At 43.7% G+C, this 26,772-nt stretch overlaps 5 protein-coding genes across 12 annotated transcripts; 1 reads left to right on the top strand and 4 right to left on the bottom strand.

The window, feature by feature from the left end:
* Positions 1-811: 811 nt before the first annotated feature.
* Positions 812-7,879, bottom strand: LOC131106249 (RNA-binding protein 39-like). 7 transcript variants are annotated; one of them, XM_058055144.1, is made up of 17 exons: positions 7,712-7,879; positions 7,234-7,298; positions 4,952-5,016; positions 4,119-4,278; positions 3,959-4,005; positions 3,681-3,851; positions 3,550-3,603; positions 3,346-3,463; positions 3,115-3,267; positions 2,609-2,755; positions 2,458-2,523; positions 2,194-2,398; positions 2,030-2,116; positions 1,838-1,949; positions 1,350-1,455; positions 1,200-1,278; positions 812-1,136 (listed from the first exon to the last, which is right to left on the bottom strand). In XM_058055144.1, the coding sequence occupies exons 5-17, from the start codon at positions 3,994-3,996 to the stop codon at positions 1,033-1,035; spliced, it is 1,440 nt and encodes a 479-aa protein (XP_057911127.1). In that variant the 5' UTR covers positions 3,997-4,005; positions 4,119-4,278; positions 4,952-5,016; positions 7,234-7,298; positions 7,712-7,879; the 3' UTR covers positions 812-1,032. The 7 variants fall into 7 exon arrangements, with proteins under 7 accessions (XP_057911127.1, XP_057911126.1, XP_057911129.1 ...); XM_058055143.1 differs by lacking the exon at positions 4,952-5,016 and having other exon boundaries at positions 4,107-4,278; XM_058055146.1 differs by lacking the exon at positions 4,952-5,016 and having other exon boundaries at positions 3,681-3,848; positions 4,107-4,278.
* A 192-nt stretch (positions 7,880-8,071) lies between these two features.
* On the bottom strand, positions 8,072-11,373 carry tsen2 (TSEN2 tRNA splicing endonuclease subunit). Its single transcript, XM_058055149.1, has 12 exons — positions 11,072-11,373; positions 10,900-10,966; positions 10,792-10,831; positions 10,437-10,676; positions 10,229-10,373; positions 10,084-10,158; positions 9,953-10,003; positions 9,743-9,887; positions 9,617-9,653; positions 9,442-9,553; positions 9,244-9,333; positions 8,072-8,225 (listed from the first exon to the last, which is right to left on the bottom strand). The coding sequence occupies exons 1-12, from the start codon at positions 11,255-11,257 to the stop codon at positions 8,166-8,168; spliced, it is 1,248 nt and encodes a 415-aa protein (XP_057911132.1). The 5' UTR covers positions 11,258-11,373; the 3' UTR covers positions 8,072-8,165.
* A 914-nt stretch (positions 11,374-12,287) lies between these two features.
* mkrn2os.2 (MKRN2 opposite strand, tandem duplicate 2) lies at positions 12,288-13,465 on the bottom strand. The gene is made up of 4 exons (XM_058055151.1): positions 13,263-13,465; positions 12,921-12,970; positions 12,646-12,814; positions 12,288-12,565 (listed from the first exon to the last, which is right to left on the bottom strand). The coding sequence occupies exons 1-4, from the start codon at positions 13,463-13,465 to the stop codon at positions 12,343-12,345; spliced, it is 645 nt and encodes a 214-aa protein (XP_057911134.1). The 3' UTR covers positions 12,288-12,342.
* Positions 13,466-13,792: 327 nt separating this feature from the next.
* On the bottom strand, positions 13,793-15,396 carry mkrn2os.1 (MKRN2 opposite strand, tandem duplicate 1). The gene is made up of 4 exons (XM_058055150.1): positions 15,139-15,396; positions 15,031-15,074; positions 14,790-14,958; positions 13,793-14,716 (listed from the first exon to the last, which is right to left on the bottom strand). The coding sequence occupies exons 1-4, from the start codon at positions 15,348-15,350 to the stop codon at positions 14,485-14,487; spliced, it is 657 nt and encodes a 218-aa protein (XP_057911133.1). The 5' UTR covers positions 15,351-15,396; the 3' UTR covers positions 13,793-14,484.
* Positions 15,188-19,959, top strand: mkrn2 (makorin, ring finger protein, 2). Of its 2 annotated transcripts, none has more exons than XM_058055148.1 (10): positions 15,188-15,721; positions 16,424-16,552; positions 16,630-16,796; positions 16,893-17,042; positions 17,136-17,311; positions 17,446-17,511; positions 17,568-17,716; positions 17,786-17,896; positions 19,367-19,511; positions 19,601-19,959. In XM_058055148.1, the coding sequence occupies exons 1-10, from the start codon at positions 15,696-15,698 to the stop codon at positions 19,766-19,768; spliced, it is 1,287 nt and encodes a 428-aa protein (XP_057911131.1). In that variant the 5' UTR covers positions 15,188-15,695; the 3' UTR covers positions 19,769-19,959. The 2 variants fall into 2 exon arrangements, with proteins under 2 accessions (XP_057911131.1, XP_057911130.1); XM_058055147.1 differs by having other exon boundaries at positions 15,190-15,721; positions 16,866-17,042.
* The last annotated feature ends 6,813 nt before the right edge of the window (positions 19,960-26,772 follow it).

The following is a 26,772-nucleotide window of genomic DNA, read 5'->3' as shown; positions in this document are numbered from 1 at the left end:
TCTCCTCTCTCCACAGAGGAACGCTGGAGCTCTGACAGAGTGACCATCGGGGCCTTGGTCACCTCCCTGACTAAGGCCCTTCTTCCCCGATCGCTCAGTTTAGAAGGCCGGCCAGCTCTAGGAAGAGTCCTGGTGGTTCCAAACGTCTTCCATTTACGAATAATGGAGGCCACTGTGCTCATTGGGACCTTCAAAGCAGCAGAAATTTTTCTGTATCCTTCCCCAGATTTGTGCCTCAAGACAATCCTGTCTCGCAGGTCTACAGACAGTTCTTTTGACTTCATGCTTGGTGTTTGTGCTCTGACATGCACAGTCAACTGTGGGACCTTATATAGACAGGTGTGTGCCTTTCCAAATCATGTCCAATCAACTGAATTTACTGCAGGTGGACTCCAATTAAGCTGTAGAAAGATCTCAAGGATGATCAGTGGAAAAAAGATGCACCTGAGCTTAATTTTGAGCTTCATGGCAAATGCTGTGAATACTTATGTAAATGTGATTTCTTAGTTTTCTATTTTTAATAAATTCAAAAAAAGTCCCAAAAAAAACTTTTTCACATTGTCATAATGGAGTATTTTGTGTAGAATTAAATTAATACAATTTGGAATGAGGCTGTAACATGACAAAATGTGGAAAAAGTGAAGCACTGTGAATACTTTCCGGATGCACTGTATGTGCTTGGGGGTGGAGGTGGGGTGGGGGCTTTTAAAACCCTTAATGTAGACAGGACACCTCACCACCAACTGTGTTAAGTGTTAAACAGGACATACAATGCTAACTATCTTTAGATAACTTCAAGGATTGTCTCTTAAAAAAATAATAAACACTTTTTGGTGACTTGAAAATAAAGTTTAATCAAGGATTTTACAAAATCAACATTTGACTAGAAAACTCTTGCCTCCTCGCAGCTCACAGAGCTCACTCAATGGACAGCACAGGCGGAGCTGGATGGAGGCCACGCCCACAGCATGTGAACAGAACACAAACAGGAAGTATCTTACTGTGTATCTGAACAGATTGAAACATGTCCAGTCATAGGCGTGTGGGCGGGGCCAGTAGCTGCGTAGCGGTGGCGGCCTCTGGAAACAAGTTGTGGTAGGCGGGCAGAGGGACGTACGCCGCAGTGATCATCTTGCCTGACGGGAGAGGCAGGGTCAGAGTGGCCTCCACTCCACAATCACAAGATGTGACAAACCTACCTGCAAAGTACCGCCCGTGTAGAGCGCTCACGGCTGCCATGGCGGCGGGGATGGATGGACACTTGACGTACACGTTTCCCTGGAGACAAGAATAAAGTCAAAAGAGACAACCACACGTGTGCCATCACACAGGTCAGGGCTCATGCGCACCTCAGAGGAGTTCTTGTCCACGTAGATGTGCACGACTCCTCCGTGTTTGTTACACTCCTCTATGACATCATGCTGGATGTCCAACTCCCAGCCAGGATGCTCCTCACTGACACAAACATGGTAACGGCAGGCATTAAGTGGATGTTTTGGTGTGCATCCTCGAAACCTTCCCAGGTCACATGACCTTCACCTTCAGAGAATTCTAACCTAAGATAACACAGACTGGAAGGACTGTGTTTGGTCAGCTTTTAGTTCATGTCTGCTCCAGTATGCGACTTGTACACAAAAGGGCAGGTATTTTATCACATCAAGTATTGTAGTTAGCTCCAATAACACTAAAAAGAAGAAACGTCCACATGTGTCACGGTGCTTCAATCAGTGAGTGGAAAACATTGCCTCTGCACATATTCAATATCGATGCCAGGAAACCAGGATTAAGTTTGGACCACGGCCCCCATTAGGTGTGCCGGTTGTGCGAATATGCGTACCTGTTTGGGTTGAACATGTTTGAGAGCTGGAAACAGTGTGTAGCCAGAGGCTGAGAGGGAAGGTTCAGAGCCGGGGGGTTCATGTTGAGGTTGAGAGATGGATTCATGGCGGCTGAGAGAAACACATCATTAGTCACGTGACTTTCAACGAGCTGCTAGCAAGCCAATGAACGGCAGAGAGTCACAGTGTACCTGAGACGGCGGCCATAGCTCCAATAGCAATGGCTCCACTCATCTGCAGTGCCTGCTGGGCAGCAGGAGGGATCTGCAGGCCCGTACCTACGCTCAAAAAAAAAAAAAAAAAAAAAAAAAATCAGAACCAGAACTCCACAACGGTAGCAATCATCCAGCCTTACCCTCTGCCAGGCGGGCCATGAGCTGCAGACGTCCGGTGGTTCCAAGGTCAATGCCGGTGCGTTCCAGCTCGTCGTTATCCAGAAGAGAGGCGGCGTTGGCGCCATCACTCCTCTCTGTCACATGCCCCACCTTCATGGGCCGACCCGCTAGCTCAAAGCCGTTGAGCTGCTCCAGCGCTTTCTTAGCGCACTCGGCGTCTGCAAACTGAGTTTGGACAGGCGGTCACACTGTGTCGGTCAAAAACAGGAGGAAGAAGAACTCACTGTGATGAAGCCGTATCCTTTGGAACGTCCTGTCTCCGTGTCCATCATCAGCTGGATGCCTTCAATCTGCCAACAGCAAGCATCTTGGTAAGGTTTCTGAAAAGGAGGTCTGGGCTTTCAAGGCTCGCGTTCACACCGGGTTTAAGCTCACCCTTCCAAACGGCTCAAAGATTCCTCTCAGCATATCTTCAGTGATGTTGAAGTGCAGCGAGCCGATGTAAAGCCTCATCGGGCCTGATGATCCTTTCTGCAGGTTGTTGGCGGCTGCAGCTGCAGCAGCCGCTCGGTTCTTCTCGGCCTGGAGAAAAACACACACAAGGGCAAAAAATAGGCCAAAAGGAAACAACAAAGTTCCAAAGTTTGGAATCATTTCAAACTGAAAAAGACATTACCAGTGTATTTTGGCAGCTAACGCCATCTTGGATGCTTGGCTCACACAATAAAAGTTGTATTCAAACATGGGGACACGTGAGAACGTGTTAAGAAAAAAAAAAAAAAAGGCTATGCATACAATGAGGTTATGAGGTATGTCTTATCCAATTACTCGACTAATCAAACATTTCATTAATAGATTACTCATTAAACTAATCAATAACTGCAGAGCGGGTCACAAAAACGTAAGAAGAGGGTATTTAAAGATACAAACTTGATGCACACCTGTGAGGCCTGCACAATGATAGGAACTCCCAACAGCCTTTGGCCTGTCAGACCAATGGCCAGAGGAACAGAACTGGCTTCCACAAACTCGATGTAAGCGATGCCCTTGGACCTGCGCGAGTTCCTGTCTGAGATCATCCTGACATCTCGAACCTAAACGGACACAGATGTTACTCCTACAGAGAAACACCCAAAGGGTGGATGGCCGTTTCCTGTTGGCGGCCGCACTACCTTGCCCACAGCAGAAAAGAAGTCTTCCAGGTCTCGAGGTCGAATGCGGGCTGCCAGCTGCATGCAGAACACGGTCCTAGCGTCTCGCTCTTCTGGAGTTAAGTTGTCCACTGGCGGCCTGCTCACATCAACATGCACGTCAAACAAAAATAGCCGAACGTCATCTCTTTTTGACGCATCTCACGATTTCTCATCAATTCTCACTTGTTTGGACTCCTCTCCTTCCTGATGGGACTCCTACTCTTTGATCGCTTCCTCCTGCACACACATTTCACAATGTCCTCTTTCTGCCTTTGGGCAATGGCTTTCTAAATGGCCGGCAATCTCAAACTCACGACTTGTTGTAGTCTCTGTAGCGCCCTCCCCTCTCGCGACTGCGGCGGCGCTCCCTGCTGCGACTGCGCCGCTTCTCCCGGCTGCGCTTGCGCTCACGACTGCGACTTCGCTTCTTGTCTCGACTCCTGCTTTGCTGCTTCCTGTCACGACTGCGGCTGCGCTTCTTCCTGCTGGAGCAGCACCCAATCACAAACACAGCAGCAAAGACGAGACAGAGACCAACAAGACATGTAGACAGACAGGTAGGATGCTGGTGCAGACAGACAGGTGTTGGTACCTCTTTGACTGTTCCTCCCCCCCATTGGGGCTGCCCATCTTGTCGTCCTAAGCGGGGGTCGACAGAGAACAGCATGAGGAGGCAGATGCAACATTCGGGGTGAGGGAGGGGCGGGGCAAGAGAGAATATAAACAAGTGGATGAGTTACATTGAAACAGACTTTGTTTTGTGTGCTGGGGGAGGGGTCAGGGGTCAGAGGTCAGGTCAGTCAGGCAGCCGGCTGGAGATCCGGCAGCAGACAGACACTCCACAAACTTGGACTCTTCTTCCTCAGTGGATGTTGTGCTGAATTTGGGTTGATGGGACTCCTCTGAAGGGCCCTGGAGCAGACAGGAGTCTCAGTCACTCAACTCAGAACCAGAACCAGAACCAAGCCTCCATGCTAGCCCTCATTGCCGCAACTACGCAGGAACCACAACCGAAGGTTTTGACATTTCAGTCCAAACACGTTCTGCACTTCCACCTTGTGGACCTCATGACAGCAAACATCTGTGTTTGTTCTCACTCTTCTATATACGGACACCTGAATCCAGCCATCAAGCTATGCCACTGCTTTGGACTACTTCACAACAGAACCAATGCCCAGTCAAAGTTTCAACAAGCTCCTTCTCACAATGAGCACAAACCATCCAGGCAACTTAAAACGACACACGGTGCTTCCGTCTCACAGCGCTTCTTGGTGGACAAACCGCATCCAAAGGACACATGATGGACACAAAGCCTCACGGTCTTCTAACAGCATCAGAGCAAACCCTCTTTGGTCTCCAGTGACGAGAACCTGGAACGAGGTCCGATTGCACACGAGGAACAGAAAGCTAACAATTGCACAGCCTTGCCATCCCATGACCATCATGTGAGGAGGCTGCTGTCATGTCTAACTGGAAGACCATGTCCCAGAATCCTCAGGCTGTTCCTCATCGGGGGTCACTAAGGGAGCCACAGTCAAACCACCGCGACCAAAGTAGAGCAAGGCATGATGGGGCTTTTTACTACCTTCGTGTCTGTGACAGATCACAGTGGCATTCATGGGAGTAGAGATGAGAAATCGTTAGGCAAGTCTACAAAGAGAGATAGATGTGCATTTATTCATGACAGTAGACCACAGTATCACTTTCATTATGCTCAGCAGGACTGTACTGCTCACCATTACAGGGAAGCACTTCACCATCTCGATTGTACTCACTGTTAATGTTTAAATTATGTTGTTTTTTTCCAATGTTACTGCACTGACCGAAAAACACTTCAGCTCTGATTCGACCTGCTCCTTTTAAGACATGTTGGACTGTGCAGTACAGTGTCCCTCGTCACTTTGGGTTTCAAACATCACCTCCTTACTAACGTTTTTTTTGTAAATTGGAAATGACCGCTGTTTGGTGGTTGAATATGGCCTGTTATTAGTCCAAAAGTACTGAAAGTCATGTCGCATCTTGGAGTCAGAGATGTTACATTAATGAGACATTACCTTACTTTAACTTACATTGGATCGAGTCAATAGGGGAAAAAAAAAAAGTTCTCCGTCATAAACATGTTTATATGCTGTAAATATGAAAATATTTCATTTAACATTAGGGTTGGGCGATATACAGTTTTTTCCTGTATCGTAATACTGTACTGTAATACTGGTATAGATTCTTCTAATGATAAGAAAATGACATTCATTCATTTTCTACCGCTTATCCTCACAGGGGTCGCGGGGGTGCTGGAGCCTATCCCAGCTGTCTTTGGGAGAGAGGCAGGGTACAATCACAGCCAATCACAGGACACATACCGACAAACAACCATTCACACTCACATTCATAGCTATGGACAATTTGGAGTCGCCAATTAACCTAGCATGTTTTTGTAATGTGGGAGGAAACCGGAGTACCCGGAGAAAACCCACGCACGCACGGGGAGAACATGCAAACTCCACACAGAGATGCCCGAGGGTGGAATCGAACTCGGGTCTCCTAGCTGTGCAAATGTAAACAAGCAGAGTTGATGAGTGCATGCCGTGGCAGATATATATGATGAATGAAATGCTGTTAACGTGAGGGGAAGGAACGTTCGTGTGTGAAATATTTACTCGGCGGGCCACTCAGTCATGGTACAAAATCATAAACACAAACAATCCCCTTCCCGACCAAAACGGATTGAATTGGCAATAAAGTTGGCTGAATCTCCTCTTACAGAGCGTGAACGGAAGCTAGCAGGAGTTAGCTTGTGTGTGTGTGTCATTGGCTCGATGAGTGTATTTTCACATTATATTTTAGGGTGTTAATGTAAGTAATGTTTTACAGTGCCCAGCAATGATGAAGTTCTCAGTGAAAACTGCAAGATCTATGTTTATTTTGAATGTAGCTTGTCTTAGCTGTAAATACACATTCCTTCAAAATTAGAGCGCTGTTTGCCCCAGGTCTGCATAAACAAAACATAAAATTAAAGTGTCAAAAATATCTTCCATATGAATTGAATGGGTGACTACATCTTCCTTAATCACATTGCATTACACTTTGTAGCTGTGTGCAGAGAAAAGCCTATTTATTACCAATAAATAGATTACAATTTAGTTTTTGTTTAATTTTTAAAAATAAAAGAACAAGAAATTATAAAGAGAATTTAGTAAGAACCCCCCCCCCAAAAAAACCAAGATACCTAGGTACCAAACCACACCGTGAGTTATCTGTCCCGTTTGTCCCATGTGTGAAATACACAAAATCACACACACACACACACACACACACAGTTCATGCGCACTGTTAGCATGTGGAATATACCGCCACAATATTAGGTACTAAAGTAAACTGCTGTATCAAAGATGTTTGTCTTTCTGGTTGACAGGGCAATATACCATCATGGAAATGTAACATTTATTCGAGCCAACTGCAAAGACAAACAAGGGGAACAACTCAAGAATCACATTTTGCGTTAGCCACGCTGCAGCGACTCCGTAATCAGGAAAAAAAGGCAAAAGTAACAAAGAAAACATTCCAGAGAAGACAACATGATTAGTTTAAATCACCAAACATAGCAGCTTCTTCCTCTCCTCTGCAAAGTCTCTCCTAACTAACAAAGTACCAACAAAACATCCAACCAATACTACTACTACTACTACATGCTTAGTGGGGGGAAAATACTGTCAGAAATCTATTTTAGTGGAGTTCACTAGACCATGCAGGGTACCTAATTTTTTGGCCAGTAGGTGTACATTTGCATGGTCATGACTGGAGAGGTTTTGGGTGTGGAGCAGTATGGTCCGGCTGAGTGTGGCAGCGCAACAAAAAAAAGATGCTCACCTTCCTGTAAGGAGCCTCCAGCATCGCCTCGATGTCCAGGTCATCTGCCATGTTGGTGTTATGCCCTGCGCGTGCAAACAGAAAATTTACAGCGAACACTGAACGTCACAGAATTACAAGGTTGGTTGTCGACGCAATTATGTGACAACCTGAACGAGGCGGGAAGGGAAGTAGAAGCGTGTGAAGTGCAGTGCTACTTTTGACTTTTTCGACAAGAAATTATGTTAAAATATGTTTGTGATTCAGCTACAATATCAACATTTGGGCTTATCGTGTGAAACGGGTTATGTTCCACAGACTAGGACCGGTCACTGGGCTCGACTCAGGTGCTGCTTGGACCTCAAGGTGCAAGAGGCCTCCCCATCAGAACATTGCTAGCTGCTAGCTCGTGATGCTAACCACTAGCTACAGGTCTACCGCCTTTAGCGCCAATTCCGGCCTTCCGGTCGCAACGTTAGTGAACAGACGAGAGTTTTACCTCGACACACAAATCTTCGTTGAGCGACAACAAGTCGGAAAATGATGAATATGTCTCTGTGGGTAACTTCGTCTCCTCCACCGTCGTCCGCACGACGTAACTTCTTCTTGGAATGGCGGAAACGGGGAACAATTCTCGCGAGACTACCCTACATTCACATGCTAAGGCCCAGCAGCTAATTGACAGCGTTAATCAGCTTTTAAAAGCCAAAATATGAACAAATATTTAATTTATTTTCATTCCATTCCATTTATTTTGGCGTTTTAGTCTGTTCACAATTGTTCACCTTGAATAACCAAACTCAATAATATGATTACTTACTCTGTGCCACAGAAAGAGAAACGACAACATTTAAGAAAGTTGATGGTGGCATTTTTAATTTATTAGCACTTAAGGTACAGAACTTTCATTCCTTTGTTTCCATGAGCGTATATGCCTCTCATCTGTCACCCAATCAAATGTCATCCTGCTCTGCTCGTTCTTTGGAGGAAACCCACCTGTTGACGATAACCTCCTGCAAAGAGATGAAAACTTTAAAATTCTCCCTGACATGACAAAAAGATCGTTTCTGAAACAAAATCAACAGATAACTGAATTAAAAGTGTGTAAATATTATCAGACACCTGTTTGGACTCACAATATGGATCTACAGGGGTCTCAAACTAGTTTGAGGCCCCCACCTTGATACCAAAGTTTAATGTTGAAATGACAGCTTAAAGCTGTGTGCACACCGGACACAATTTACATGATTTTGCCCCGCCCATACTGTTACCCTACCCTGTTTTGCTTAGCCTGTTTTGGATTAGCAATGAAGCTAAAGGCTTATGACGTTGGGTACAAATAAATGCAGGAAATGATTTGGAATAAAACGGAAAATACACGTCAAGATAAAGCATCTCATCAAACATGTTAAAGTTACGACGCTGCTCCCAGATGGAACTGAGTACGATGCTAACTTGCTAATTGGGTAAAATTATTACGTTTCATTAATGTTCATGTTAAAGGTTAAATAACTGTTAATACTGTACATTTGAATCTGAAAAAAATAATTTCTCTACCAACTGTATGTGGTTTCATACGTTTTTCTTATTTGCTGTTTTATTATTATTTTACTTATTTATTACTGATTGATTGATTTATTGTCTTTATTCTTAATTTGTTTATTTATTTATTTTTATCTTATTTTGTGTATAGAAAAATAAAAATATGTGAGAACAGTGGAATGTTTTATCAGATATTTTGGTGTGGAAAACCGGAACCAAAGTACTGAAAAAGTGTAGGGTATAGCAGAAGCAAAAGCATTGAAGATAGTTTTTTTTATTGATTTTTCTTCCAGTTTTAATAAATGCGTTTTGTTTTTTGTTTTTTGAAAACCCGATGCGGCCCGGCTTCACCCAGAACCTAGCTCCGGTGACCCCCAGGTAAATTGAGACCCCCGATCTACAGTATTCTCATTCTGAAATCAACTTCCAGGTACCCTGTTGTTTTCCACAATGCTATAAATAGGCAACTTCATAATGATTTGTGTTTACCTGAACCTTCAGTTTGCTCAGACACGCAGGTGAGTCCAGCGCAGCCTCTGAGAGGTCAGCGGGATAGATTATGTAACACATCATCAGCTCCTGTGGACGAAGCAAGTCTTTTAGGCTTGACACAAATAAGCAACATTTAAAAAGGAGAAAAAAAACAGAATCGAACAATACCGGAAGAATGTGTAGAGTCATGGTTACCTTAGAGACGTTAGCAGTGATGCGGCTGAGAGCCGCTAGAGAACGCCATGTAAATGGACGTAGTGTCGAGCCGCTGAAACCATCATCAACCTTTTCTACCACCACAGAATAACTGGGAGGGGATTGGTTGAGTTTTTCCATTTTGGCCATATGGTGGTGTGCATTTGTGGCTTACCTGGCATGGTAGAAAGGGGGTCCTTTTCTGTACAATACTAAAAAAAAAAAAATGAACAATGTACTATGGTCATCACCATGAATCTATCAAAACGTCACCAATATTCCACAAAAGTGAGTTTCTTACAGAGGTCAACACCGTATTTAGCGCCACTTCCTCCTTTGGGGACCCACCCCCTGCTGCGAAAGTGATGATAGGCTGCATAGGAGCTAATGAAATCAGGTCGCAGCGACCGCAGCTTCTTCCACAGCTGGATGATTGACAGGGGCTCCTGGCAATCACATAGGAGAACATGTTGACATCACACTCAGACATTTGCGTCCATGAGAAAGTTACCTGCTGCACGTGGACTGACAGACAGCCCAGGCTGTAGACCAGGAAGAAGGCCTGAAGGCACACACAGAGAGCATCATGGCTACCGCAGAATTGAGCGTAGAAATATAAACGCAAACCTAATAAAGCCTGACCTCTTCCAGGGTGAGTTGTAAATATTCCGTGAGACGGAAGGGATCACGTCGGATCTGCCGGGCGGCTGTGTCAGCCTAAAACATACAACACCGCCATGATGCATGAATGTGTGTGGTTTGCAAAGAACACATTCCTGTGACTCACATCAGCGTCAGAGAGCACAAGTACAAAACCAGGACCTGGAACTAGTGAATCAAGATCCAAGTCAGAGTCCAGATCAGATCCTTGGTCAGGACTATGTTCACAAAAGGGGTCGGAAATCAGGGCCGAGTCCTGTGTGTCTTCCGACCTGAAAAGCAAGATGAGTGTCAAGGTCTGAACTGGTGGAAGTCAGGTGACCTGGACCATGCACCTGCAGGTGGTCTTGGAATCGAACGTGACATCTGACGTTGGCCGCCGCAGCCTCTTGGCAAGGGGAGGAGCTTGACTGTCTGTCACTGGACGCTCAATATTTTTCCTACTTCCTGTTTCCTGCCTCACGTCCTGCATCTCCACAGGCTTAGACAGTTGGAGCATGATTTGATTGACAGCCTCTTTAGCCAACCCCTGAGCCAAGAGTGTAGACTTCGCCCACCCGAGCAGCTGCTCATACCTGCAAAAGGAGGACAGAAGGAAATACAAGCATAACAGGAAATCAAAAGTCTCATATGAAAATATTTTAGTCATCACAGCTTTGACTGTGACCATTTGCACGTGACGTCACTGACCTGGACTGTGTGAGGACAGGAAGTAGCAAACCTTCATGTTCTGCAAAAGAACCAGAAACCAAGTAACTCCACTATTTGCAGTCAATCGACGGTGCTGTGCAAACTCACGCTCCCACTGGTCAGAAACACTGTAATCCGGTCTGGCTCTTGACAGTACACCTTTACCAAAATACCCCTGAAAGGCCATAATGTGGTTTACACGATGAATAAAGCATGAATAAAAAACATCATTCATTCAGCTAATGAAGTCTGGTCTGGTTTAAGTGTGTTAAAGTCAGACCTGCTTGTGAATCTTGTCGATGTGGTCTGGCACACAAACCAAGACGTGTTGGCTGACGAGCTCCGCCCGGAAAGAGCTCCTCTCCTCCGGGGTGCGACTCACAGGGAACGGAGCCTCATACTCTTCGTACACCCGGCAGCGTCGCCGGGGAGCCCGAAACTCCGCCTGCATGCTGCCAGGGTCCATTCAGACCCGATCATAAAATATGTGCGCTTTTATGGCTTCCAGCAGCACCAGTTATTTAGCTTTAGCATTAGTATTATAGCCGGCTAACTTTTCAACAGGACCGTGGTGTAACCAAATTGGTGTCCGGCTGGAAATGAAGACGGAAACAAAATTATCCATCATCGTTAAAATGCTTTTCTGTTCTCTTCTGTTTTTTTCACAAATGTCTGTTTTTTGTTGTTGATATTCTTATAGTTGTAAATTGTATATTTTATAAACTCAGGGAAAAGTGCCAAATGATTTTAATGACAGTCAATCACAGTTTTTGTTTACTTAGTTTGTACTCTGGGCTGGTGGTCGAGTGGTTAGCGCGCAGACCTCACAGCTAGGAGACCAGGGACCAGAGGGTTTCCTCCCACATTCCAAAAACATGCTAGGTTAATTAGCGACTGCAAATTGTCCATAGGTATGAATGTGAGTGTGAATGGTTGTTTGTGTATATGTGCCCTGTGATTGGCTGGTGACCAGTCCAGGGTGTACCCTGCCTCTCGCCCGAAGACAGCTGGGATAAGCTCCAGGACCCCCCGTGACCCTCGTGAGGATAAGCAATAGAAAATGAATGAATGAATGAGTTCTCCTCCTATTTTGTGTGGAAGCGGTAACTTTTTGGCTTCTTATTTTGTCTTTCCCCACCCTCGACCATCTCTGTGTGGAGTTTGCATGTTCTCCCCGTGCATGCGTGGGTTTTCTCCGGGTACTCCGGTTTCCTCCCACATTCCAAAAACATGCTAGGTTAATTAGCGACTCCAAATTGTCCATAGGTATGAATGTGAGTGTGAATAGTTGTTTGTCTATATGTGCCCTTTGATTGGCTGTCTCTCGCCTGAAGACAGCTGAGATAGGCTCCAGCACCCCCGCGACCCTCGTGAGGAAGCGGTAAAAAAATTAATGAATGAATGAATTTTGTACTCTTCCCTTTTTAATTGCTCAAACAATTGTATGTAATGTAAGGGAATAATTGTATTATTTTGTTGATATTCTCGCCCGAAGAAGACAGCTGGGATAGGCTCCAGCACCAATATATATTTCGTATGTATTTGTCCTGGTCAGGCTTCGTCTCGGCCCTCAGCCTGTCTGTCCACCACGTAGACGTCTTCTCTCTCGATATGCCGGCACAGCGTCATGTACTTGGAGACCCTCATCATCCTCGGCAGGATAAAGCTGCGTGTGAAAGCGTCTCTGCTCAGAGGAGCTCGTCCCTCCACCTCCAGCACGCTGTTCATGAACTGGAGACAGAAACTGAAGCAGTTGTGGTTGTCCTCGTCGAAGCTGACGCACATCAAGTGAAAGAAGACATGAATAAAGATAGTGGAACATGCATGTGTGTGTGTGTGTATGGGTGGACATACGTGTGCCAGGTGGGGTCCCACATGGGTCCGTCTGAGAAGCGGTCCAGGTACTGATCCCACTGAGCTAGCAGGTGGAACCGGTCAGGTCTGACCAGGGGAATGCTGATGCAGCGCTGCCAGCCACTCACGTCTCTGCTTACTCCTCTCTCTGTGTAGTTGTACACGACCCCTACACACACACACACACACACACACACACACACACACACACACACACACACACAGTCAAGTAATGTTCTACTTGTATCATCCCAATCCTTGATGCCAGCACTGACCTGAAGTGCTAGAGATGCCCGTGTGAAGGTCTGATGTCCCTTCAAAGTCTCTGGAGAAAGAAACGGTCATTGTTTCCAGCAGGGCTTTTCAAAGCGTGACACATCCATTTTACTGAAAAACTTCACTGTATAGCAGGTGTCTCAAACACGCGGCCCGCGGACCACATGTGGCCCGCAGGACACTAGTTTGAGTTTCTTGAGTTTCTTAAGTTTTTATTATTTGCCGTTTTATAGTGTCGTAACTTCCTGTCAAGTAACTTCCTTGCAAAACTCTCAATGCCCCTCATTTTTAGTTTGCTAGCTGTATAGCTAGGCTTCTGGACAGGAAGCATATCGACCTACCTGTGCATGCTGCCATCAGCCGGTGTGACGAGGAGGCAGCAGGAGCTCTTGTGTCCGTCGGCCAACGGGGACGGCAGGCTGACCGGGGCCTCCTGCAGCCTGCTCCCCCGCAGTCGCTCCCCACAGCCGGGACACTCCTCCGGGAGCGAGAAGCAGAAGATGTCCTTGTGGCAGTGGCTCAGCCGGATAACATTGCGCTCCATGGCAGGCCCCTCGCGTCTTCACAGCTTCCAGCTGGCGTCACGCAACGTCAGGCTCCTCCTGCCTATCAGGTTGCACGGCCTGTTTGTGTGGACGGGTTCAGAGGCAATACTCACATTTCACTCACCATTATTCAGATTTCTTGCCTGTCAGCGATGGACGGCATCAGAGTGAAAGGACACATGCAACGATTGTGTTTTGATCTGACAAATCTTAGGTCAGTTTGATCAAACGTCGAAAAACTTCTGCTTGGATGTTGTTCAGCTCAGATGAAAAAAAAAACAGTCAGACCTCGCAAGTGAGTGACGCTGGCAATGCCAAGTGCAGGTTGGATTGCAAGGTTTATAGTCAAGCTCATACAAAGTGCATGTCAAGCATTCATCAAAATAGATTACAATCAGTCAATAAATTAGAACATTTGTAAACGCTAAAATTAAGATTCTGGGAAATAGTGCCATGAAATATTCAAAAAAAGTTTCATTTTTCATAAACTATGGAAGCTTCATTTCTGACTGAAAGAAAAAAATATCAAGTCATAATTGAAACATGTTATATTATCAGAATAGAAAGCCATAATTTTGACATGAAAAGTAAAAATTAAGAGATCAGAAAGTCAGAATTATTAGGTAAGAACTTCAAAATTCTGATATAAAAAGTCATAATTACATGATGAAAGTAAAAGGTTGAGATTAAAAATAATAATTTTTAGTTATGAGATAAAAAGGGAAATTTTATCTCATAATCATGACTTTCCTATACCACAATTATGACTTTATTTTTACTTTTCCAGTCCAAGCTATACCCTGGCACCCGCCCAAATTCATATTCATCTGGGATAGGCTCAGAAAAAATGAATGATTAGCACAGAATTCAGACTTATCTCATAATTATGACTTTCATTCTCATAATGTAATTTTTTTATCTTATATTTGTGACATTTTATCATAATTTCAATGTTTTATGACTTTCTTGAAATATATATAACTTATTAGTACGTGTACTGTGTTGCTATTTTCAAAGTTCAGTATGTGGTCCTTACTGGAAAAACATTTGGACCACAATGGTGTCCATGGCGACAGACGTGCTGGAACACTGACAGGTATCGGTTTGCGCGTTCAATCCCGGGGAGAACATAATCACAGGTGAAATGCTCTCTGCTGATTGGCCGCTTGCGCTGTGACATCATGACTTGGTTAATGAAGCCCAGAGCGAAACCATAGCAACACGAGCCAAACTCTCTTTCCTCCGGAAACCTGTAGAAAAAGAGTGCAGTCATGTGACCACAGAGAGCCACACAGGTGAGACAGTTTGAGTCAGAGCTGGAACCTGTCTGGCGTCCATGTGTCCACAGCAGCAAACGCCTCAAGTTGTGCATCCCACCGTTTTTTAAAGTCTACGATGTGGTTGCCGGGGGCGACCAGAGGGATGATGATGCTCTGTTCCCATCCCTGCTGCTGACACTGGATGCCCGACTCCGTATAACTGAACACCAGGCCTGCAACAAGCACGCCAGTGAGACAGAGATAGGCTACAGAGATAGGCTACTGAGCGACAAGTGAGATGTTACCTTCTGAGTTGGAGATGCCAACATGAAGCTCTGAATTCTCTTCACTGCAGACACAAAATGGCAGAAAACAAGAAAACATACAGCCAGTCAGGCGTGCTAATAATTTACCCGAGGCCGACAGCACCGCTCTGTGACGTCACAAGGAAGCAGCAGCTCGTGCGGTGTCCATCTCGAATCGGGCACTGGATTCGAACCGGAGCCTCAGACAAAGCGAACCGTACCACCTGCCCGCAAACAGGACACCGCAGACCCGCCGCGTCTGCTGACGTGAACACGGTGTTCCCGCAATGTGTGAACCGCAGTAAATCGCCGAGCTCCATGAGGACTCTGAACTGACAGGTGGACCGGAAGTGGAGCTGTCGCAAAGTGGAGGCGGGACCAACGCTTTGTTGATGCTTAAAATACAACACGTCACGTCGTCTTTTAAAGATTTTATAAAGAAAATTGAAATAATTTAAGAAGAAATACATCGTTTGTGTTCATAAGTTACACATTTACAGAAAGGCTGTGAAGTTTTTGCTGCTTGTCAACTTAAAACGTTCGTCAGATGGTCGGAACCTTTTTTGACGAGTCAGACGTTTCTTGCCGGACTTGTTTGTGTGGGACGCCGCTGTCAGTCGGTCACAACTCGGAAGCTAACAATAATTTGTTGCTCCGCTCGGAAGATGAGCACCAAACAGGTGACCTGCAGGTGAGCCAGTCTGTGTGTGTGTTGATATTAGCCGGGAAGGTTAGCTTCATGCTAATGTTTTAAGCTTGTTTCCTTTGTGACCCTTGTCGCTAGCATACACGCAGTCTGTTTCCTGCCAGTCCGCGTCCTCACGTTAGCCGTGCTGTTATTCTGGTGCAGACACAAACATTAATAAAGGCTAACTTTATTTCTCATTCTTTATATAATTTAGCTCATTTTCATGTCTAAAAATGAAGGGACTTGATGTTTGTTTTTGTGACAGCGTCGGCACTTCAGAAGACTTTGGCCCTTGTGTGTAAATGAACTGACAACACTAGTTTAGTTATAACCACACAACACTGTCGTTTTTATTAGTAGTCCCCTGGTTGTTATGATTACAATATTATTACAATAATATTATATTATATATATGGGTGCTTGATCTGTTGAACGCACACGGTGCTCATAAATCGACATGAAAGGTGATGTAATGTTTTTGTTTTATTCGTTTTATTCACCACAATGAATGAATTCAGTGACCTGTCCTGGGCTGACTTCCATGCAACCGGTTTGGGGTTTGCTTCCCACTGAGTTTGTGTTTACATTTGGCATTTTTGGTCCAATTGAAATGGGCTCTAGTCCGTTTGCAGTGTAGTCGCTAGCCCCCCTTTGAACTCTGAACAAGATAAGCACAGGAAAAAAGGAAGCTGTGGTGTGTTTCAGGTACTTCCTGCATGGTGTGTGTAGGGAGGGTAGCCGCTGTATGTTCTCCCATGACCCGTCCAGCAGCAAACCCTCCACCATCTGCAAGTTCTACCAGAGAGGAGTGTGTGCCTACGGGGAACGGTGCAGGTAACTTGTCCACCAAGGTGTGCTGACAGGTGAGGTGTACCCTTTTTGGAAAAGGGTTTATATGTGTGTGTTTGTAGATATGACCACATAAAACCGGCATACAGAGGAGGAGGAGGCGGCGGCGGCGGCGGCGGTGGCGGCGGCGGCGGCGGTGCTTCAGACAACAAGGCAGGTGGAGGAGGCTCTGGAGGCGGAGCTTCAGTTCGATCTGAACCCAGAAAGACGATGGTGCTGAGAGACAGAAGTGAGTCTTTATGTTTTTAATGAAAAAGACCACAGAAAAAACGTAGTAATGTGTCACTTTTATCTTCAGCCGACTTGACTTCCTGTCTACAAACAGACTTGGTGGACAAGAGTCTGTCAGTGGGGCAGCTTGACGGCATGTTTGGGGGTCAAGCAGGCAGCCTGGGTTCAGAGGTCACAGCCGCAGCTCCCCAGTCGTACGTGGAAGCCATCAGGACGGGCCTGGAAGCTTCGGCGCCAGACCAAGGTGGGACACGGGACGCTGGGTGCGATTGCTGGATGTCTTACACCCCCCTGCTGTCAATCCCAGTTGAATGATTGGCGGTCTGTGTTGCTGTAGCTCCTCCCCAGATGGGCGGGGCCTTCCAAGACTTGTCCCAGCTGTGTCCGTATGCCGCTGCTGGTCGCTGTTACTACGAGGACAACTGCCCTTATCTCCATGGCGACCAGTGTGAGGTGTGCAGGCTACAGGTGCTGCACCCGCACGACCCCGAGCAGAGGAGAGCTCACGAAAAGGTGCGTCACATGACATTGTCTTGGTCAAAAAAGCGACGAGGAAGACGTGCAGACAGCGCGTCAACAATCAGCTCAGCTTTGCCAATGCTGCTTTCAATGACATCATGTTAACTAGACTGCCATGTGGTCTACAGATGTGCCTGCTGGCCTTTGAGAGCGACATGGAGAAGGCGTTTGCCGCCCAGCTCAGCCAAGACAAGGTGGGATCATGATTCCGATGATGATATTCCTCGCTAACGACGTGTTGTTGCCTCAGGTGTGTTCCATCTGCATGGAAGTGGTGGTCCAGAAGATGAACCCGTCCGAGCGCAGGTTCGGGATTCTGTCCTCCTGCTGTCACATCTTCTGCCTGGCCTGCATCCGACAGTGGCGCTGCACTCGCAACTTCAGCAACAAGATCATCAAGTAGGGCTCGTCTTCATCGCCGCCGTCTTTCTCCGTTTGGACTCACGTTGACGTCCGCTTTCGTCTCAGGTCGTGTCCAGAGTGCCGCGTAATTTCCGAGTTCGTCATCCCGTCCGTGTACTGGGTGGAGGACCAGGACGACAAGGACCACCTGATCGAGCTCTTCAAGTCTGGAGTGAGGTGAGTGACGCACGTCAGCGCACTTGGCGCCCTCTGGTTTATGGCGCAGGCAGTGCACATTTGCATATTTACTGTACACTTAATATTTGGAGTGCAGAGATGTACTAAAGAGGTGGTATTGCAATTCCCCGCTAATGGAGTTGCCTTCAGAGTAATTTTAAGCCATAAAAACGGCCACTAGGTGGCAGAAGTGCATTTGATAAGAGCTGGAGAACAGTTCCAAATGTGAAAACTGTAAATAGTTCATGGTGTTATATTTGTAAATCAATTATTATTTTGATGTAAAACTCAGGTTGATACACGGCATTACCGTTTTTCTTGATTTGTTTAAACACATTTTCTGAAAGTATGCCTCACATTCTCAGAACTCAACACACAAATCCAAAAATCACTCACACATTTCTGAAAACCCCTCAATTCTCCTGCAAAATGAAACTTTACATCATATTCATTATGACTCAGGCCTTTTTGTGTTCAGCGTGACACTTCTTGCAAAATATTTTAGAATTGTTTTTCAAAATTACACAGAAATATATATATATATTTTATTTTTCACAGAAAAACAATGTACGAAGTGTTCATCACAGCCAACACAAAGTTCCACATACGGTGGTCTGCATCTAAATCAGGGGTCTCAAACTCAATTTACTTGGGGGCCACTGGAGCTCGGGTCTGGGTGAGACTGGGCCGCATCAGGTTTTCCAAAAAAAAAACCCAAAAAACGCATTTATTAAAAACAAAAAAAAATTAAAAACTTTGCTTTGGTTCCAATTTTCTACAATAAAAGCTCTGATAAAACATTCAACTGTTCTCAAATATCTTAATTCTTATTTTTCTACACAAAATAAGATGAAAAATAAACAAACAAAGAATAAAGAAAATCAATCAATCAGTAATAAATAAATAAATATAATAATAATAATAAAACGGCAAATAATAAAAACTTAAGAAACCACATATAGTTGGTGGGTAGACAAATTATTTTTTTCAGATTAAAATGAACAAAGCATTATTAGAGCCCTGTAGACATGACAAAACAAGACTATAGTCACATTTATACTCTTTTTATTTACAACATATCTGGGTACATGATACCATACAGCATCCATATCAAACTTGCGCGGGCCGCACTAAAACATTAAACTTTCATATCAAGGCGGGGGGCTCAAACTTGTGTCCTCATTTGGCTGCATTTGGCCCGCGGGCTGCGTGTTTGAGACCCCTGCTTTACAGAGAAACCCACCTGTTGCCGTTTTATGCTAAAGCTCTGATTGCTAATTGTAAAATGTGTGACGGGTGTTTACCCATGTGATGAGTCAGTGTGAATAATAGGAATATTAATTTGACTGTTTTGAGTGGCATTGTGTTCTTTACGAAAACAAGAAGTTCACTTCATGGAAATTGTGCCAAAACTCAGAGATTTGTGTGTAGTGTTTTGAAAAAAAGTGTGTTGTGTTGTTGTGTGTGCAGCAAGAAAGCCTGCAAGTACTTCGACCAGGGTCGCGGCATGTGTCCCTTTGGGGGAAAGTGTTTGTATCTCCACGCCTACCCAGACGGAACCCGAGCGGAACCCGATAAGCCACGGAAACAGCTGAGCTCAGAGGGAAACATCCGGGTGAGTCGCTCGCTGCCGTCACAGCCGAATTCTTGATTGACAGGTGTAGCGCTGCTTCCTTGACTATGCGTTCTGTGTCCTCACGTCAGTTCATGAACAGCGTTCGCTTGTGGGATTTCATCGAAGAACGCGAGCAGCACTCTGGCCGACCTTTGCCCTCCTTGGATGATGACATCACAGAGCTGAGGGAGCTCTTCATGCAGCTGTCGGCGCCGAGCCACGATGGACCGGAGGCTTCACCTGACTCTGAGCAGTAGCAACCGGGCGGTGGTGTAAGACAACGTGAGGTGTTTAGAAAGTGAGTTTTCTTTTGTGTAGAAGTCAGACAGCTTCTAAATAAATTCATGTATTTATAGTAGGCTCCAGTGCTTGCTTTTACAAGCTTACACATGACTGAGCTGTGTTTTATTCTTGATGTCATCAAGCTAATAAAAGCGCCTGAGTACAACCGAAGGCTGTGCAGTTTCTGTGAGTGCGATGGCCACAGAGAGCCACTAGAGGGCATATAGAACCCACTTCATGTACACCACTTCCTGCTTGGGAGGGTTTCCAGACTCGCACGGTTGTGAAAGTGAAAGTAAAAGGGACTATTTCCACAAGATCCTTTCCTCGGTCCAAAAATGCTCATTTTTTGGCCCTTCGTTATTTGAGTTGCGGACGCCTATAGAGCAGCCACACACAATAACCCACACAGAAAGCTTTCTAGTTCTTCCAGAATCTGCACCTATTCAGCTGTATTTTTTTGTGTTGGATCCTGAATCCGATCGGGAAGTAGAGACTGGACAGTCTGAAGTTTTTCACTAAAAGAGGTTACGTCAAGAAGTCTCTCAATGGTAAAGCTTTAGCATTTTAGCATCGGTAACGTGTAATATGGTCATTACACGTTTTTTTTACGGGACTCACTGATTGTGGTGGGAAATGACTATTAGCACTATTAGCTTTTCTTCCATGACTTACACAAAAGAAACAGTTCGGACTTCAGCAACAGTTTGTGGACTAGCCTAGTTAGTGTCTGTAGGAATTGTAAACAAATGTAGCTTTCCCTTACACCCGAAGAAACACTGGGAGCCATTGGTAATAACGTAAACACAGAAGTAGAGCTTGGGGGAGGGCAAAGAGCGTATCTGGCCTACAGCACACACCCATATAAGGGAGCCTGCCAATCTGTGACATCACAAATTGCCGGTGGTAGACCGCCCTCTGAAACTGAGCCTTTTGAGCCATCCCAAATTTATTTCAGGCCTCATAATTTGGAACTTTGGCATGGTTTAACACGAGAAATGAAGGTAATTATTCATTATATTGTTTTAGTTTATTATACTCATCTCACAGTTTGACTTGATGCACCCACATGCCCGGATAGAGACAACACTTTGATTGATGGCTGTTTTATTTATTTAGAACACGTCACATACCAGGTAAGTGAGTGTACGCGTGTGTGTGTGTGGTTTCTGTGTGGGAACAAGCACACAAAACAATACTAGTTAGCAACGTGTCCGCAACTGAACCGCAACACAGTAGCGATGCTAACGAAGCTAGCTAACAGGCAGTTAGCAACCAGCCAGGTGGCTGGACATAACGGCACAAAACACGATACAATAGGGATATAAAACATAAAATTAAATCAACTCACATTCAATGACTGATAATAAACGTTTATAGACGCACACAGCTATATATAGCATCCACTACGAAGTTCGCGGGGCTAAACAGTGACAGCTACTCCCGAAGCTAGCAGCTACCGTGGCGCGTTCAGGTAACCGACCAGCGTAGTACTTCCCAGCCACGCACCCCCACACGTCAGCCTAAATAAACCAGAACAGAACAGCGTATAACAAGGAGTCTTTTGTACACGCTGTATCATAGTTTTTTTTAAATGCATTAATAAACCATACTGTTTTGGGGTTGATTATAAAAACATTCCTATTTAAGTAAATGTTACATAGTTCTTCCCTCAGTTCATCATTTTGAAGCATGAAAATGATTTAATGAAGTCAAATGCAAATAAATGGAACGCATTCAAAGACGATAAAACTGGTCTAAAGGTGTCATTAATGTTATTGTAGTGTTTGGCGGTGGATAAAGTGGGATAAAAATAATAAGCTTTTCTTAAGGTTTGATTTCTCTCACAACAGGCACAATAATCCCCAATACAGCTGGCTTGCTAGCTAGCATCTATATCAGGGGTCTCAAACTCAATTTACTTGGGGGCCACTGGAGCTCGGGTCTGGGTGAGACTGGGCCGCATCAGGTTTTCCAAAATAAAAAATAAAAAAAACTTCGCTTTGGTTCCAATTTTCTACAAGAAAAGCTCTGATAAAACATTCCACTGTTCTCAAATATCTTACTTTTTATTTTTCTACACAAAATAAGATGAAAAATAAATAAACAAATCAAGAATAAAGAAAATCAATCAGTAATAAATAAATCTGATAATAATAAAACGGCAAATAATAAAAACTTAAGAAACCACATACTCTTTTTATTTACAACATATTGCGCAACTGCAGGGTCTTGAGACACATGCTAACTCGCAAACTAGAGAGCTAGCGACCTAAACGGTAGCCTTCAAGTTATTTCTTTTAAACTTAAATAGCCAAAAACTTACCACTTCCACACGGACAGGGAGGATAACTATTAACAGTTATTTAACCTTTAACATGAACATTAATCAAACGTAATAATTTTTTCTGGGTACATGATACCATACAGCATCCATATCAAATTTGTGCAGGCCGCACTAACATTAAACTTTCATATCAAGGCGGGGGCCTCAAACTAGTGTCCTGCGAGCCATATTTGGCCCGCGGGCCGCGTGTTTGAGACCCCTGATCTATATGCAGCATAGGAGTTACACATACTCACACGGGAAATTGGTTTTGTACATGTACTGTGTGTTTTACTATGACTATGTTTTCTCTACTTTGGTGTTGTTTGCCGCATGGAAATTAGCCTCAAGAGAGACCCTGGGGTGTTCATTACCAAGGTCCCTTCGACCTATTGAATACCTGTTTGTTCATTTAAAATTGCCCATAATCTGTTTTCAAAAGCGCCTCTCAAAGTTCTCCTATCACGCAATTTGGCAATTGGGAACTTTTTAAATTAACACAATTAAACAGCGAATAAACACAGGTTATGCTTCGTTTATTTTAACATGACTTAGTGTGGCTGCTTATTAGCACACTCTTCTGGTGAGTATATGTAACAGCAACTGAGAACATATACTAATACTAATTATCATTGACTTTCATTCATTTTCAACAGTTTCCTCATGAGGGTCGCGGGGGGTGCTGGAGCCTATCCCAGCTGTCTTCGGGAGGCGAGAGGCGGGGTACACCCTGGACTGGTCGCCAGCCAATCACAGGGCACATATAGACAAACAACCATTCACACTCACATTCATACCTATGGACAATTTGGAGTCGCTAATTAACCTAGCACAGGGGTCAGCAACCCGCGGCTCCAGAGCCGCATGTGGCTCTCCAGCCTCTTTGTTGCGACTCCCTTTGCAATGCTTGAATATTTTTTAGCACCCGTGTGGTGAAAATGCACGTCTTTGTTATGAGTTTACAAAAATCCAACTTTGTGTGAGACCATGAATGCATCCTGACTGAGTTCTGACTGGTGACTGAATGAGCAGACAGGATGCTATCCAGTTCTCTCTGACAGGTTAACATGAAGGGAAATGAGTAATACTTTGAGTTATTTGAGTTATTAATTATTATTAATGAGTTATTTGACGATTCTAAAAAATAAATTAGAGCTCATTTAAAAACAAAAGTTTATCTCCAGTACTAGCAAGAGTACTCCAACTCGTCTTTTTTTTCCCCTCCAATGTTGTTTTAAACATACAACGTTTTGCGGCTCCAGGCTATTTTTCTTTAGTGGGCAAGTGGGTGAAATGGCTCTTTTCATAGTAAAGGTTGCCGACCCCTGACCTAGCATGTTTTTGGAATGTGGGAGGAAACCGGAGTACCCGGAAAAAACCCACGCATGCACAGGGAGAACATGCAAACTCCACACAGAGATGGCCGAGGGTGGAATTGAACTCGGGTCTCCAAGCTGTGAGGCCTGCGTGATAACTACTCGTACTCCTCATATTTAAAAATATTTTTAAATATTTTCTTTTTATTGTAAAATATTTATTGCACGATTAAATAAATATATTCATAGGCCTAAGTAATAACCTATTAAGTGTTATTGACCTGTCACAATATTTTTTAACCTTATACAGTTTATAATAATAATAATAATTTATTATTATATATTATTTTTTTTTAATTTTTATTATATTATTATAATATATTATTATTAATAATAATTAATAACAATCATCATTATTATTAATCGTTATTATTATGAATAATAATTAATATTGTTAATATTATATTAATATAATATATTATAATATAATATAACAATGTTTTTGGAATGAAACTGGAGAAAACCCACGCATGCACAGGGAGAACATGCAAACTTGGGTGCCTGCATGGGCGATCAGGTCATTTATTACTAACTTCAACTGAGATGATGAAATGAAATAATTGATGATGAAATAATTTGAAGCAATTGAGCAGTTCAGGTGCTCACGCGACACCAGCACATGTTTGCTGATGAAGGTGCCATATAGGCTAGAAAGTGTAAAGCAGAACATTAAACAGCTTGAGGAGAAAGACAGACTATAAAAGATCAGCACGGTTGGTGAGGAGCATCCACGCTGAGGAGCATCGCAGTGACATCATGGCACTCACTCTCATCAACGGTAAGTCACCTCACACACAGAAAAAAACAATGTGTAGATGTTGTGCTCACATGAATGTATGTGTGCTTTAGGTGTTCTCCTGACGTTCCTTCTGGTTCAAGTGATTGGTGAGCCAACAACTCAAATTTATCATCGCATAATTTCGACATGAAACGTAACAAATGTGTGTTTTCAGATGCTGCAGTGTGGCTAAATGATGACACCAAGTGAGTATACAAAATATAACATACTCATACACACTATCTATACCAGGGGCCTCAAACTCAATTTACTTGGGGGCCACTGGAGCTCGGGTCTGGGTCGCATCAGGTTTTCAAAAAAAACAAAAAAAAACACATTTATTAAAAATAAAAAAAAATTTTAAACTTCACTTTGGTTCCAATTTTCTACAAGAAAAGCTCTGATAAAAAATTCCACTGTTCTCAAATATCTTACTTTTTATTTTTCTACACAAAATAAGATGGAAAAATAAAAAAACAAATCAAGAATAAAGAAAATCAATCAATCAGTAATAAATATAATAATAATAAAACGGCAAATAATAAAAGCTTAAGAAACCACATATAGTTGGTGGGTAGACAAATTATTTTTTTCAGATTAAAATGAACAAAGCATTATTAGAGCCCTGTAGACAAAACGTGACAAAACATGACTATAGTCACATTTATACTCATTTTATTTACAACATATTGCGCAACTGCAGGGTCTTCAGACACATGCTAACTCGCAAACTAGAGAGCTAGCGACCTAAACGGTAGCCTTCAAGTTTATTTCCTTTCAACTTAAATAGCCAAAAACTTACCACTTCCACACGGATAGGGAGGATAACTATTAACAGTTATTTAACCTTTAACATGAACATTAATCAAACGTAATAATTTTTTCTGGGTACATGATACCATACAGCATCCATATCAAACTTGCTCGGGCCGCACTAACATTAAACTTTCATATCAAGGCGGGGGGCCTCAAACTTAGTGGCCCGCGGGCCGCGTGTTTGAGACCCCTGATCTATACTAACATACAGTAGTATGGCTAATACCGTATACGGTACATATATGTCTACACTAATGGGAATATGCATCTATGCTAATATGCTAATATGCTAATATGCATGTACACCATATATCCATTTTGTATGCCGCTTACATTCACTAGTGTAGTGAGAGCATTGGGATGCCCCGGAATGCTTGGAGATGTTTTGTCTCCTCCTAATGAAAGTTTTTATGGTTTTGTTGCAGTGCACCGGGTTATTTTGTAGCTGCTGCTGCTGGTGCTCCTGCTTTTCGACATGGCGGTGGTGTTCACGAGGGAGAACCTGCTGGCAATGTAGCATATAGTCACAGCGATACAGTCAATCATGACCATGCTCATGGATGCAATGATCCTCTTGGGTGCGAAGATGCTACTCAACAGGTTAGCATGCGCTCAAAACCAAAGGGCTTTTACCACTGAATCTGACACGCCACGGGTGAGCATCAGGTTTCTAACCGAAGACACCACCTGAAGGTGTTCAGGACGTTTCTGCTGTGTTTTCAGGTGTGAGCGTCTCCGGTGAAGATGAGGTGGAGCAAACTGTGATATTATACTGCAGAAAATAAAGCATAAATCATATCTTACATCATGTCTGTTGTTATTCATGTCAGCCTTTCGGTGTAGACATTGAAAGGGTGAATGAAAATAAATTTCTGGGGATCACAATAGATGAAAATATGAGCCGGAAACCTCATATTACAAATATACAACATAAGGTGGCCAGAAATATTTCAATACCATTGAAATATATGGAATATACGTATATGAAATATTTCAATACCATATCTTACTTATTGTGTGGAAATATGGGTTAATAACTCTTCACTCGCTAAATGTACTGCAAAAAAAAGGCCAGTAAGGATAATTCATAATGCCGCCTACAGAGAACATACTAACTCCTTATTTCTAAAATCACAAATACTTCAACTTGCTGATATAGTTCATCTTTAAACAGCTAAAATAATGCATAAGGCTACAAATATTAGCTAATTTTTAGCCAATTAGCTAAAAATGTCATCCAATACTTCTCTACAAGAGAGGAGAAATATGATCTCAGGGAAGAACGACATTTGAAACACTTCCATGCTAGGACATCTGCAATTTCATATATTACGTGCGGAGTACCCCACGGGTCAATACTGGGACCAAAATTGTTCAACATCAATAACATCTCCAAAGTTACGAAAGACTTAAAGCTGGTATTATTTGCGGATGATACCACTGCTTTTTATTCCGGAGGGAGTACAGACTAAATCATTAGAAAGGTCAGAGAAGAAATTGTCATATTAAAAAGATGGTTTGATTATAATAGATTGTGAGGTTCATTTGTAGGAAGCACTTTGGCCGTGTGACCAATCAAAACTGACCTTTTTGGCGGGTAGCACAAATCCAAGGAATAGGTGCAGATTCTGGAAGATCTACAAAGTTTTCTCTGCGGGTTATTGTGTGTAATACAAATTGTTA

This window comes from Doryrhamphus excisus, chromosome 18 (genome assembly GCF_030265055.1).
Source record: "Doryrhamphus excisus isolate RoL2022-K1 chromosome 18, RoL_Dexc_1.0, whole genome shotgun sequence".
NCBI lineage: Eukaryota > Metazoa > Chordata > Actinopteri > Syngnathiformes > Syngnathidae > Doryrhamphus > Doryrhamphus excisus.
Note: the sequence above shows the minus strand (reverse complement) of the source record. Positions and strands in the feature narration are given on the sequence as shown.

Bases quoted from the DNA above. Each gene is read 5' to 3' on its own strand.
- LOC131106249 (XM_058055140.1), bottom strand. From the start codon at position 7,284: ATGGCAGATGACCTGGACATCGAGGCGATGCTGGAGGCTCCTTACAGG. The intron at 3,464-3,549 runs GTGAGAATTGAT...TGATGTGAGCAG, and splicing joins AAGGAGAGGAGTCCAAACAA to GCCGCCAGTGGACAACTTAA. The intron at 1,279-1,349 runs GTGCGCATGAGC...TCTTGTCTCCAG, and splicing joins TGGACAAGAACTCCTCTGAG to GGAAACGTGTACGTCAAGTG.
- tsen2 (XM_058055149.1), bottom strand. From the start codon at position 11,257: ATGGACCCTGGCAGCATGCAGGCGGAGTTTCGGGCTCCCCGGCGACGC. The intron at 10,832-10,899 runs GTGAGTTTGCAC...GTTCTTTTGCAG, and splicing joins TGTTTCTGACCAGTGGGAGC to AACATGAAGGTTTGCTACTT. The intron at 9,654-9,742 runs GTAAGAAACTCA...TTTTTTTTTTAG, and splicing joins TAAATACGGTGTTGACCTCT to TATTGTACAGAAAAGGACCC.
- mkrn2os.2 (XM_058055151.1), bottom strand. From the start codon at position 13,465: ATGGAGCGCAATGTTATCCGGCTGAGCCACTGCCACAAGGACATCTTC. The intron at 12,971-13,262 runs GTAGGTCGATAT...TTCTTTCTCCAG, and splicing joins GCTGATGGCAGCATGCACAG to AGACTTTGAAGGGACATCAG. The intron at 12,566-12,645 runs GTATGTCCACCC...GATGTGCGTCAG, and splicing joins TGGGACCCCACCTGGCACAC to CTTCGACGAGGACAACCACA.
- mkrn2os.1 (XM_058055150.1), bottom strand. From the start codon at position 15,350: ATGGAGCTCGGCGATTTACTGCGGTTCACACATTGCGGGAACACCGTG. The intron at 14,959-15,030 runs GTAACATCTCAC...TGCTTGTTGCAG, and splicing joins TGGCATCTCCAACTCAGAAG to GCCTGGTGTTCAGTTATACG. The intron at 14,717-14,789 runs GTTCCAGCTCTG...CTTTTTCTACAG, and splicing joins GACACATGGACGCCAGACAG to GTTTCCGGAGGAAAGAGAGT.
- mkrn2 (XM_058055147.1), top strand. From the start codon at position 15,696: ATGAGCACCAAACAGGTGACCTGCAG. The intron at 16,797-16,865 runs GTGAGTCTTTAT...TTTTATCTTCAG, and splicing joins GATGGTGCTGAGAGACAGAA to CCGACTTGACTTCCTGTCTA. The intron at 19,512-19,600 runs GTGAGTCGCTCG...TCCTCACGTCAG, and splicing joins GCTCAGAGGGAAACATCCGG to TTCATGAACAGCGTTCGCTT.